At 47.0% G+C, this 13,704-nt stretch overlaps 1 protein-coding gene across 1 annotated transcript; it reads left to right on the plus strand.

The window, feature by feature from the left end:
- The first annotated feature begins 2,744 nt into the window (after positions 1-2,744).
- On the plus strand, positions 2,745-7,040 carry LOC135183324 (cytochrome P450 1B1). The gene is made up of 2 exons (XM_064158218.1): positions 2,745-3,757; positions 6,001-7,040. Exons 1-2 carry the CDS (start codon positions 2,745-2,747, stop codon positions 6,611-6,613), a joined length of 1,626 nt encoding a protein of 541 aa, XP_064014288.1. The 3' UTR covers positions 6,614-7,040.
- Positions 7,041-13,704: the final 6,664 nt, after the last annotated feature.

A 13,704-nucleotide genomic window follows, 5' to 3' on the forward strand; every position in this document is an offset into this window, starting at 1 on the left:
AACAACTGGCTTAAGTGCTGCATCAAAGCATGGCTCTAGGGACTTGCTAACAAGAGCTGTAATGCTTGGGGTTTAGGTAACTGGGTACTACTACCACCAGGAAAAAGGCAAATCTGCCTGCTGGCAATGGGAAATGCCCAGCACTATAATCCAGAGTTCCAGAGGATCTAAGATCAGTGGATCCAGTGTCTAGGACACCCGTTGCAGAAAGAAGCTCATGTCTCTTCTTTGATATGTGACTGTTACAGTGGGAAGGGTGCCTGTCCCAGGGATGAAGCTATTTCTTCCCCTCTTTGAAGCTGGGTCATGTGCTGGGTGTGACTTCAGGATCCTTACAGCTCAGCTAAGAGATGGGGCTGGGAAAAGAGAAGATCGCTTTTTTCTGGCACAGCTCAGAAAGAGTTGTTTTCACGCCTCTGTCACTCGGCAGTTGCAGGAAGAAGCACAGGGAGCTCTGAGGCACACAGAGATGGGTGATGCTGATCTGAGCAAGAGGCAGTACCGCTGACTGGAGAAGCCTGGAACAGTGACAGCAGCCAGGGTTGCACTTCTTAGCAAAGACATAAGCAGCAGCCTGGCCAGGTTGGGGTTCACACACTGAGCTGGGCTGGCTACCAACAGCTAACTTTTGTTTAATCCCTAAATGCTACCAAAACAACTAATTTTCTTCTCAAGAATTGACGGTAGAGAATTTGAAATAAATGGTGGCGTTTAATTTTGTTTTGTTTTGCTTGGTACAGGAAAAACAACAGCAACAAAGCAAGCGCGTTCCGATTTCCTGGCGGACAGTTTCCTCGATGCAGTTGTGCAGCCCCAATTCTCCCCAGGGCTCCAGAAAGCCCGGGGTGGAGGCTTAGAGTGCCGCACCCGCACGCCCCTCGCTAACCCCCCTGGAGCGGGCAGAGATGCCAGATTTAAGAGTAAAAAAGTGCTGTGAGTGGGAGAGAAGAGAGCAAAGAAAGAAGGGCAAGGCTAGAGGGCAGCGGAGCCGGCCGGGGTGCGAGCTGTCCGGCGCTTCCTTGCCTTCTTCTTCCCCAAGCCGGTGTCAGGTATTGCGAGGAGGGGTAGGGGCCCGGGGAGGAGATGGCTGGAGGCTTTCCAGCCCCGGCTCACGCAATGCAAACTCCGCACGCAACGGGGAGGCGACAGGCGGAGGAGGGGAAGCTCTCCGGCTTCCTCAGCCCCCAAGATGCAGGCGAGACTTCGCCTCTCGACAGAAAGGGCTACGAGCCCGCCCGCCACCCTGTTCCCTCCCGGAACCTCCTTCGCGAAAACTTTTGGCTCCGGCCATAAAAGCCTTCACGACTCAGTCCGTCCACTTGGCGAGGGCCCAAGGGCAGCTGGCAAATAGCTGCGACCCCTGAAGCCAGGGGAAGGGCCAGGCAGCGGCGATTTGTCGGCGGGACTAACTGCGGCCCTCCCGCAGCGCTCCGCGCAGCACACCGCCGATGGTGGCCGGTTTAAAGCCGGCAGTATCCATGTCAGGAGCCCAGACACGGCTGTACCGACTCCTGCTCAACATGAGGGCAGCGGACCGTAACCTCCGCACCCCCTAAACCGCTGGCCTTTACTCCGCGAAGCAGGCTGGGGTGGTCTCACCCCGTTTCCTAGGCCAGCAGACGAGTTGGAGGGAAGGAGGGAGCGACAGCAGCTCACTTGGCCCCGGCCCGCGGGGCTGCACTGGGAAGGGGGCTGTCGGCGGGGCGACCTTCGAAGGTTACAGTGCTGGAAAGGTGATAATAGCTCTGCACTGGGAAGGAGTGCAATTGACATTTGTATGCACATGACCTGCCAAACTCCAGGTGACAGGAACCGGGACTCCTAATGAGTCTCCCAGAGGCTGGGATCTGAACATCTCTGTCGCCGCTCTCCTTTCGGGGTTGCCTGGCTTCTCTCCATCCTCCCCGAAGTCTCGGAAGCAAGCAGCGTGCAACAGGTCAGTTCTGCTACGGGCGCCCAATGTAGCCGTTTATTTCATCCCTCCTTCATCTCGCCGCTTTAGAAAGGCTGGAGCAAACGGTAGGAGTGGGTGGTCTCCGGGCACGGGATTGGGAAGCAGGACCAGTCAGCTCTGCCACGCCGGGAGCTCAGGGACCCTTCGCAGCGCATCCCCGGCGCCGCCGGTCGTCAGCATGCGCTGCCCCAACGGGCACGAGGGTGCGGGGAGAGGAGGGAAAGACTTGGGAATCGGGGAGCTCCGTCGCTACGTGCGGAGGGTTCCTCTTTGGAGCAGCGGGAAGCTCCGATGGCTGAGCACGGAGCGTGGTTTTGGTTGGCACCTTTCCCCCGGGGAGCAGCGATGTGCAGCGTAGGGATGAACCTGTCTCCAGCGCACAGCGGCCGCCCGCGTCTGCGGAGACTCGTCCGGGGAGAGCATCCCCCTGGCTCCCCTTCTGCCTCTCTGTGCCGTGACCTTCTGGGTCCCGAGCTGCAAACTTTCCCTGGCGGGAGGGTACAGAGCAGCGGCCTCGCCGCCAAATATGATTTTCATCCTTTATTGAGCGATTGTCTCTTCCCTGTCGAGTATCCCTTCTGTTTCGCGCAGGACACAGGAAGGCTTTAGGCACAGAAGCGCATAGCAAGAACGCACCGGACCCGGAGTACCAACACGGCTGCTGGCGCTGCCCTGCGCCACGCCAGCGCGCGTCTCTTAGCCTGCCCGGACCTCTCCTTGCCTGCGGGCGACGAGGAGCTTGCCCACAGGGTCGCCGCCCGCTGATTTGCCTTCCCCTTTCTCTTGCAGCATGGCCCTCGAGATGCTCGGGGAAGCCCTACGCGGCATCCCGCCCCTGCAAAGCTCCCTGCTGCTCCTCCTCTGCCTGCTCGCTGTCATCCACCTGGTTAAGGTCTTCCTGCAGCAGCAGCGCCGGCGGCAGAGCGAGCGCCGGGCGCCGCCGGGCCCTTTTCCCTGGCCCTTGATCGGCAACGCGGCGCAGCTGGGCAGTGCCCCACATCTTTCCTTCGCCCGCCTGGCCAGCACCTACGGCGCCGTCTTCCAGTTGCGCCTGGGGCGCTGGCCCGTGGTGGTGCTGAACGGGGAGCGGGCTATTCGCCAGGCTCTTGTCCGCCAGGGGGCCGCCTTCGCCGGCCGCCCGCCGTTCCCCTCCTTTCGGCTGGTGTCAGGCGGGCTCAGCCTGGCCTTCGGCGGCTACTCGGAGTTGTGGAAGCTGCACCGCCGGGCGGCGCACGCCACGGTGCGCGCCTTCTCCACCGGCAGCCCCGCCACCCGCCGCCTGCTGGAGCGGCACCTGGTGGGCGAAGCGCGGGCGCTGGTGGCGCTGCTGGTGCGCGACAGCGCCGGCGGCGCCTTCTTCGACCCCTCGCGGGTCCTGGTGGTGGCCGTGGCCAACGTAATGAGCGCTCTGTGCTTCGGCCGCCGCTACAGCCACGGCGACGGCGAGTTCCTGCGCCTCGTGGGGCGTAACGAGCAGTTCGGGCGGGCGGTGGGCGCCGGCAGCTTGGTGGACGCGCTGCCCTGGCTCCAGCGCTTCCCCAGCCCCGTGCGCGCCGCTTACCGCGCCTTCCGCGACCTCAACCGCGACTTCTACGGCTTCGTCCGCGGCAAGTTTCTGCAGCACCAGCGCAGCCTGCGCCCGGGGGCCGCCCCTCGCGACATGATGGACGCCTTTATCCGGCTGCAGCGGGAGCAGCCGCGGCTGCAGCTCGAACACGTGCCCGCCACCGTCACCGACATCTTCGGCGCCAGCCAGGACACCCTCTCCACCGCCCTGCAGTGGCTCCTCATCTTCCTCATCAGGTGGGTGTCGCTGGGGCGCCGGCCTTGCGGGAACCCCTGTTTAAATGGCGCTGCGCGGGTACAATCGCCACGGCGAAAGCTCCCTCGGCGGTAAAAGCCGGCCCCAACAGGTGTCAGTGCCGTCCGCCCCGGGGAGAGCTAGGGGAGCGGCGCCGCCAGGAGCCCATCGCTGGGGCGAGGGTGTGAGGGACCGGGCGGCCCGTGTGCCGGGTTAACGTAGCGGTTCCTGATTAACTAGCACGGAAACTAGAAAACCTGCCAGAAGCAATGAGAAAGAAAGAAACAAACAAACCAAAACAAAATAACAATCCAAAACAAAATACATATAACAGCAAAGCTAAACGCAGACACAACCAAAACCGACTTGGGCGGTTGAGTAATAGTGCATTAAGAGAGCCTGGCAAAAGGCAGCCGAATAAAACCCGAAAGTAACAGTTTTACCAGGTCAAGATCAAGGAGATCACAGGAACAGGATAACAACTGCTTAAGCTGAGCGAGATAAAGAGTTCGTGCACCGGTGTACAAACCCGCTATTATGTTGATTTACCAGCAGTGTGTGTGCCTTTATTGCCATTGCGTGACTAGGGGAAAGGCCGAGCTGCTGGGCAGCCAGCGGGTGCAAGCACCCCCCTTTCATGCCCTGCCCTGGCACCAGCTCTTCCAGGGAGAAAACATCAGCTAGGGCAGGTGGTTTAACACAAGGCAGCATAACGCTGTTTTTCTTGCCAGCCCTGGCTTTTTCTTTCGTCGTCTGCGTAAGTTGTAGGCTTATGCAAACATCATCTGTGCCACTGCGAGTTGAAAAACAGGCTGGTATTTAACACTGTAGGCTAAGGTTGTGATGCCCAACGTGCAACACAACTTGTTGGGTTTCTCTCCACTTCCTAGATTTGGCATGCAGATTTGCTGCAGCAGGAAAAAGCAAGGGCACGGAAGCCAAACTGAAAGGAAATAAAGGCTTCTTGGAGGAATGCATGCTTTTAGACAAGCAAAACAAATTAAGCAAAATGTATTGATCTTTTTGGTTACTGTGTGGTCTTCCAAACGTCAAGACAGCTACCCTAAAAGACATTAGAAAGATAATATATTTTGATAATGATCCCACCTAGAGTGGGATGTTCATAAAGCCATTCTGACCATTATTAGCAGAGCTTTTATTCAGTTTAAAGACCTGCAAACCTTCTGTAGGTCTAAATGATAGCAAACACTATGCTAACTTTTAGAAATCACGTTCAGAGCTGTAAACCCAAATTCTTTTTCCCACAAAAGGCCCAATATTTAGAGGAGACAAGTGATTTTAGTTTTAGAATGAAACTGAAAAATTGGATGGGAATGTTCAGTTTCAGCACTTTTTAATTTAGTTTTTGTTTCCTTAAGAATGTTACATGTGATAGTAAAGAGAAAACTGAACAAATCCAAAATTACACCATTGCATGGGAAGTTTGGGTTTTTCTCTTGAGGGTCTACATGTTTTTTAAATGTATTTAAAGTTTACTCAGATGGCATTGTTTAGGGTAAGGGTGAGTTTCTGTAAAAAAATGTTTTCAGCAAAAAGTATTTGAAGTACTATGTATGTACACATGCTGGTGGATGAAGAGCTCAATATGAGCTGCCAGTGTACACTTGCAGCCCAGAAAACTAAACATATGCCAGGCTGCATCAAGACAAGTGTGGCTAGCAGATCAAGAGAGGTAGTTCTCTCTCTCTACACTGCTCTTATGAGACCTCATCTGGAGTACTGTGTCCAGTGCTGGAACCCCTATTACAAGAAAGATCTGGACATGCTAGAATGTGTCCGCAGAAAGGCCACGAGGATGATCAGAGGGCTGGAGCACTCCTCCTACTAGGACAGAGAGAGAGTTTGGGTTATTTGGTTTGGAGAAGGTTCTGAGGAGACCTCATTGTAGCCTTCTAGAATTTGAAGGGGGCCTAGAAGAAATCTGATGAGGGACTTTTTATGGTGTTGGGTAGTGATAGGACTAAGGTGAATGGATCCAAGCTAGAGAAGGATATATTAGACATTAGGAAGAAGTCCTTCACCATAAGGGTGGTGAGAGACTGGAACAGGTTGCCCAGGGAGGTGGTGGAAGCCTCATCCCTGAGTGTTTTTTTAAGGCCAGGCTGGATGTGGCTCTGGGCAGCTTGATCTAGTGGAAAGTGTCCCTGCCCGTGGCAGGGGGTGTTTGAGCTAGATGATCCTTGAGATCCCTTCCAGCCCTGACAATTCTGTGATTCTGTGACAGGTATCCGAATGTGCAGGCTAAAATGCAAGAAGAAGTGGATAGGATTGTTGGAAGAGACCGTCTGCCGTGTGCTGAAGATCAGCCTCACTTGCCCTACATCATGGCTTTCTTGTATGAATCCATGCGTTTCAGCAGCTTTGTGCCTGTTACTATCCCACATGCCACCACAACCAACACTTTCATAATGGGCTACCTCATTCCCAAGGACACAGTGATTTTTATTAATCAGTGGTCAGTGAACCATGATCCAGCAAAGTGGTCCAACCCAGAGGATTTTGATCCAACAAGATTCCTGGATGAGAATGGATTCATCAATAAAGATCTTACTAGTAGTGTGATGATTTTCTCATTAGGAAAACGTCGGTGTATTGGAGAGGAGTTATCCAAAGTGCAGCTGTTTCTGTTTACCTCCATACTGGTGCATCAGTGCAATTTTACTGCTAATCCAAATGAGGACCCTAAAATGGACTTTACCTATGGGTTGACCATTAAACCTAAGCCATTTACCTTGAATGTTACACTTAGAGATACTATGGATTTGCTTGATCAGGCTGTTCAAAGACTGCAAGCAGAGAAAGCAGCCAGTGAAAATCATCTGTCAGCAAATGCCTAAGCAACAAACCTTGCATCTAAAAACAATCCCTCTCTCTCTTTTTAGACTTAAATAACTTATAGTTTATTCTGGTGATTTTTTTTAATAGCCAATATTTCAAATTGCAAGAGTGGGAAGGAAAACTACACAAGGTATAATTCAGTCCTCTCTTTGATTCTAGAAGGAGAGCCAGGGGAATAATTTAATATATTAAATGATAAAACATATGCAACTTGAAAGTAAGCCTTTTCTAGCTAGTTGCCATTGTAAAGTGCTTTTTATCTATTGTCTGATTGGAGCATTTTCAGAGAGTGTTTGTACAGTCTTTTCTGTTTCTCCATGCACTGTGCCTTAATTCTCACGTTGCCTTCAGTGACTCCACATCCCAAAGTGAAATCTCTTGTTTAAAACAGGAGGGGGAAATAACGGGGGGCAGGGTGCAGTGTTGCTCAGAGCAGCCTGCCTCAGTTGACTCTACTGCAAACTTGCATACCCATTTAGCAGCTCCTGTATCTGGACTGCTGGAATGTGCATTAATGCCTCAATAACAAATGTTCAACTGATTTTTGGTAAAATTGCAGTGTCTTGCCTCTAGCATTCCAAAGTGTTTACATAAATGACTGCAAACAAACCAGATTTGCTTCTAAGCACATTTGAAAATAAAATTAGTATTTTCTGTGAGAATGAACAGGATGTCCTGATACAGGAACTTCTCATTAAGTATTGGAAGATCAGACTTCATGTCACCAAATGGCTAGGGTGATACAAACCATGTGCTGATCTGTTCAATAGCGCATTCATGAACAAAGTAGATATTTGAATTAGAAAGTTTTATAAAGGTATAGCTGAACTTTGGTTTTCTCTAGTAAAGAGTTAATACCCCCATCCCTAGGCACATAGCAAAGTCCAGTAAACCTCAGATGGGCTGAGTTATTTAGAAGTGGGAATTCAGGGGGTTTACATTCAAACTTTAATGTTGCACGCCTTGAGTAAAGTGTACAGCAAATATACACCTCCTGACTAGTTGCTCTGTTGAGTTAAATGATATATCCAAAAGTCAGCTATGTACTTTAGTATGACCTGTTTCAACAAAGTCTCAGAAGAAAAACAGACATTACATATCCCTATTACTGTACCTATGAACTGATGAAAAATCACTTGTAAAATTTCAGTGAGGCAAAGGACACAACCCAACAAAGCCCCCCCCCCAACTATTATTTTAAAACACAGGCATGAGACTTTATGGCTTTGAATGTCTGGATAATATTTGTGTACACAAAGCTGCATGTATTTCTCTAAAAAGCAAACAGCTCTGACTTGGAAAAGTCTTGGACACTTCTTTGGAGCTGCAGATCGCCTTCAATTACATATGAAATGCATTAGAAATGAAAGCACCTAACAGGACTTGCCCTGTTCAGCCTAGAGCTAAATAAGGTATTAGTAGAGCTAGAAAAGTAGGGGTTGCAGTACTACACAGTAACATAGTTCAGCTGAGATGCAAGTGAAGATTTGCACTGGGTCTTATGAAAGATGGCCAGGCTTAGTAATGTTGGCAGCAGTGACAGAATTCATCCCAGCAATGGGAAGAGCTGTGTTAACAACTCAGTCCTGATCTTATCAAGTAGAAGCTTTGCTACAGATTTTAAAATCCTGAATCAAGCCTAAAAGTACTGCTGTGTAACCACACACAATAGCAATGTACCTGTTTAAGGTCTCTGACTTCATAAGGCATCTCTCTCCCGTTTTGAAATATCTGAATTAGTTTTCTGTTACATGTACAAGGAACAACCTCAGGTATTTTTTCCAAGTTATGAACAGGTTTGTGACATCCCAGAACTTAGCCTACACCTGTGAAAAGCAATATCTAGGATGTAACTTCCAGCTGAATAATTACTCTAAATGCAAAGATCACCAATTCATGTTTTAACAAAAAAATCCTTTGGCAATTTTGTGCTCTTCCAAAAGCCTTAACTATGCATTGGCTACTAATACAATGTCCATTCTCTGCTCATGTCTGTTAGGGGGTTACAGACTGTATAGCTGAAGTTACTCAACTTTATCAGCACCCACTTGGAATGTATGCAGTTGTTCAGCAGGCTAACTTCTATGGTCATTTTGAGATGTACCATTGTGTTACCAAAATACTGAATAAAATTACTCTTACACTGCCTTTTCTTACTTTGTGGCTTTCTAACATCAAAATAAAAGTATTACTGATTTGGAAAATATTGTAGGTATTTGTTAATGTACTTTTCACTGTCTTCTCATTTCTAGATTTGAAGGTTTTTCTTCATCCAGCCCATCTCAGCCCATCTCTTGTTTACACCTTGTCATCCGTGTTCAGCCAAGAGCGACTTCATACAGTCAAGAGATGCTGCCACCCTGTCAGTTTCTAGGTATTTTCTTTCTTCACCAGCTGTCTACAGCTGAAGTCTACACTCCCTCTTCAGTGTTGATAGGCACATTTTTATATATGTTTGTGCTGCAAATTGCAGTGCTGATGCACTCAGAAACTAGCATGAAGAAGGCGTTCTTGAAGAGATTTTTTTTCTGAGATCACTATTATTGATAGCAGTTGAGTAGGGAATCAGAAGTTTCTGATCAGCCACAGAAGCCAGTACCAAATGTCAAGAAAATTTCTTAAGATTAGCTCAGAAAATTGGCTTGATTGCTATATTTTAAAAATTCTTGATTTCAATTTTCCATCTGTTTCATTGGAGCAGTTGTTAGAAAAAAAATATCCTTTTCAAAATGATGCAAGGTCATTTAACAGCAAATCATGACCATCTTAGGAGATTTTGTGTTTGTGTTGTCACTGCCTCCCTCATCAGCCCGTGACTGGGTATCACCATAGCAATACTAGATAAATACATGTTGCTCTTCATGAAATGAAGTTCAAAGCATTTAAGCAGCTGTATTCAAGACAAGGTTTTTCCTTTAAAATCTTCCTGCTCAGCTTGTAGTGGTTTCAGCGTGTCAGGAGAGCCATGTCATCATGCTTTCTCTGTTTATGCATGCACACATGCACTTAGTCTGTCTACCAGAATTTTAGTACCATTTAAGTTGAAATAAAGGATTAAAAAAAAACCCCACCCCACACATACAAAAAAACCCCAAACAGAAAACCAACCAAACAAAAAATCACAACAGAGGAAGTACAGGAAGAATTTAGAGCAAGCATATGGTCTTGCAAACCCAGTAGCTGTCAGATCACCCCCTCTATATTAAGGGTGGGAATCAAGCAGGCTGAGCTAGCAGAGCTGGTATGGAACATGTTTATGCTGTGCATGTCTACAGTAGCATTTCTTGTGAAGCCAATAGCTGAACTTGCTGTCTTCAACAGGGGTCAGTACTGTTTCAGTACTGAAATAAGTAGCATTTACGTAACAGTGAGGAACAAGGCTGCTAGCAAGATGCAGGGAGGAGGGGGTCAAAAAGCAGTCAAGCATCCGTGCAACAGCTAACAGTACCAGCATAGTCATGGCACAGTGCAACTAAATGCTAATTCATAACAACAAATTCTGACTAGTTTTGCACCAGACCCAGTAATGTTTTTGTGAGTGGCAGGGACTGATGCATTGATCTCTTTGTAGGAAATTGGTTCAGACTATCCAGCAACCAGAGGCTTGGTCAATTGTGAGCTTACATTTTGCCTGAGAAAGGTTGAGGAATTAGCCATGGAAAGTTAACATTTGCCTTTGCTGAATCTTTGCTTGGTTAAATGTTACTCAGACCTCTCATCTGTTGAAGTTGACATAATGCTGAAGATGGATCTATCTTTCTCATGAATGAAGAAAAAGGTCTGGGTTCTGGAAAGTGATGTTACATTGGTGTATGGTGTGCAAGACAGATTCAAGTTTCAACAGCATCTTTGCAGATGAGTTTTTTCATGTTCCTGTCACTTGTACTCACACCAGGCCAAATCACTTAACTGTCAAGTCAAAACAAGTTCAGTGATAAGCACAAACAGCCTGGAGCACTTAAGATGGCTGAGCTGATGCTTTGATAGCCCTCCTTTGGGGATTTTTACCAACTTTTCAGGCAGCTCCACTAACCAAAAATTTCATTGCTTTTTATTGTTCCCTTGTCCTTGAATACTTAGTGCAGATCTTGATCCAGTCTGCAAACAAAAAATACAACAAAAGTCTCAGTTCCCTATGCTCTATCTATGCTGGATGCCTGTGGACTGACTAAAGATGCATAAACTGACTGTAGAGCTACACAGGAGATACTTACTGCCATGACTGAGTACTAGCAGAGGAAATCTATTTCTGACATGTAGGAAGATTCCAGCTAGGGAGGAACTGTGTGCAGGGTCTCTGATTTTTAGGCAAAGAGGTGATTGGTTTATATTGCTTGTACACACAGTGTGTCAGAATTTAGGTGATAAGAATCCACACTCTATTAAAAAGGTGCAGTCATCTCAACAGTGTGGAACATCTAACTGAGAGCACCTGGACCAAACCCTACCTTCACACCAGACTGAAGGTAGAATGAGAAATTATCTTCCTGAAAACTTTGGACAAACAAAGGATGTCCAAATACTAACTCCTCACTGCCTGTTAGCTAAAGTAATAGATATGGGAGGTAGCAAACACGAGAAAAAGAACAGCAGGCTCTCTAAAGCCACAGCACCCCTGGCCTCAGCATCCCCAGTACCTGGGGACAACATGTAAACATAGACTGTTGGGTGACAGAGCACTGGAACAGGCTGCCCAGAGAGGTTGTGGAATCTCCTCTGGAGGCATTCAAAACCTGCCTGGATGTGTTCCTGTGTGACCTGCTCTAGGTGGTCTTGCTCTAGCAGGGGGGGTTGTATTAGATGATCTTCAGAGGTCCCTTTCAGCCTTTAATATCCTGTGATTCTGTGAAAAAGACAGCCCAGCTGTGCCAGTCTAAACACATTGTGGTGACATTTTCCTGGAAGGAGAAGGCACAACAGCAAATGAAAACACTGCTGGTCTAGAGGATCTGTTCAGAGTGAGTCAGTGTCATGTACTAGAGCAAGCTGAAATGGGAAGGATTTGTAGCAGAGCTGGATATTTCCATGCTCTACAGTCACATCTTCCATCATATCTAGGGTTGTTCAGCATCCCCTAGGGAAAGAATGGTATGTACACTGCAGGATGCTTCAGAACTGCTTTTATCCTCAATATTGTGGGTATATTTTCAGTGATTGATCATCTTTCCTTGGCAAGGACAGTTCTACAAGAACAGACTTTATTTCCAGAATCTCCCCTTCTCCCAACTTGATTATCTGTTAAGAGTGTGACAGTTACCAGGCAGAAACAGGCTTTTGATCCTCTCATGGTAACAAATGGGGTTTCACATAATAATGTTTTCTGTTCTAAGAATAACAGAACACCTTTGACTTATTTGGACTACTTATGATAACTGAAGTGGAGATGTGGTGTAAAACACCCTTGTTCCCTGTAAGAAAGCAGCATTTAAGATAAAGCCCACCAGAAATTAAACTCAATCTTCACAATGATTACCTTAATGAAAAAATGAGATTCCAAAATTAATCTTTGTCTGATTGTTACAAACCTCCTTTTTCCTTCCCTTCATTTGTGTATATAGCTACTGAGACACAGAGTCGTGCTGCAACTTGTCCCAAGACATAACTACATTAATCTTTCTCTTCCTGGCAGAAGCCAGGAAGAGCTGTACCTACTCTACAGAACAGTATGTCCTGCAGGGAAGCTTTCTGGGCAACCCTTCCAGGTGGCATAGGAACAAAAGGGAAATGTTTTCCACCAGCTTTCTCTGGATAAGCATTCCTTCTTTCAGGTGTCCAACATTCTGCCTGCCAAGCCTGCATTTTCCACATATGTGGCAAACATAGTGAACAGAGGACAGATCTGACAATGGACTTTGGTCAGAAACACCACAGAAAATGTTTAATAAAATTAAACAAGAATTAACTGCCATAAAGGAGGGAAGCAAAAAAAATCCCATTTAGATAACTATCTAAATGAAGAAGGTTCCCCAGATAATTATAAGATCCTTCAGTAACATTATACTTCAACTGCAACTCTGTGCAAAAGAACCCAACCCTACTGCTGCTGGCGGTAAGATGAAGATACTTAGCATCTGCGCACACCCATCTACTGCACACTGACAATAGTATCCTGTGCATTCACTAATAAGGCACCAATTTTCTTGGAGTCATCAGCAGAGCCAGAATTTAGAGAATTTGGCTGGCAAGGTGTTCACTATAAAACACTGTTTCATGTATCTGTAATGAAAGCCAGAAGAAATCCTTTCTTGTCTTCACAAGCTATCTCTGACATAGTAGGATACTTTCCTGCTTAATAAGTAGCTCTTGCCTGTTCCCAGAGGTAAGTGCAGACAGTAATTTTCTTTTCTAAAAACACAGAGCTATGTAGCAGAACAGAAACTTTTAGGGAAATTCTTGGAATAAATAAATGCTCCATCAATTTTCTGAGTGACTGAAACTGTGAAAGCAGAATAGGATTAGATACTGACAGTAAACTTGTTCTCAAGAGAACAAGTGCTTTCTTCTAGGATTTGGACTTTGGATTTTGGGGGCTGGATGACCTTTGGAGGTCCCTTCCAGCCTGGACTATTCTATGATTTATGAAAAGTCAATAAATTAAGTGGCCCCCAAACTGTATCCTGATTAGACTGCAATATTTTCCCTAGAAAAGATCCAGGTAACACAGCTTCCAACGTCTTTCTGTTCATATACAGTCAATGATTTCATGTCATTCCAAGCAAGTTCCTCCTTGAGGATTTGCCATTCCTGTCTTTTATTCAAGTACTTTCCTGAAATACACACAGCTTTAGCTGCTGAAAGAATTCTAGTCAGTTACTTCACTGAACTCAAGTCATATGCATTTTACTTTCCTTTTTCTTAATGGGCACCTCCCTGCCTTTTGGGGAAAGCCATCGAGAACTGATCATATGCTAATAAAAGCAGTAGTTCTTTAGGCTCAGTAGCAAAGAAGACTCTATGGATGAAGGGATAAATATAGGGATGTCACTGTATATATTAGTGATGGACAAAATAACAGCAACACAAGAATATGTGGATATAGTAGTTGAAGATGAAGCCATTTGTTACTACAGCAGCAGTCTTTTTATCTGCT

Source organism: Pogoniulus pusillus, chromosome 18 (genome assembly GCF_015220805.1).
Source record: "Pogoniulus pusillus isolate bPogPus1 chromosome 18, bPogPus1.pri, whole genome shotgun sequence".
NCBI lineage: Eukaryota > Metazoa > Chordata > Aves > Piciformes > Lybiidae > Pogoniulus > Pogoniulus pusillus.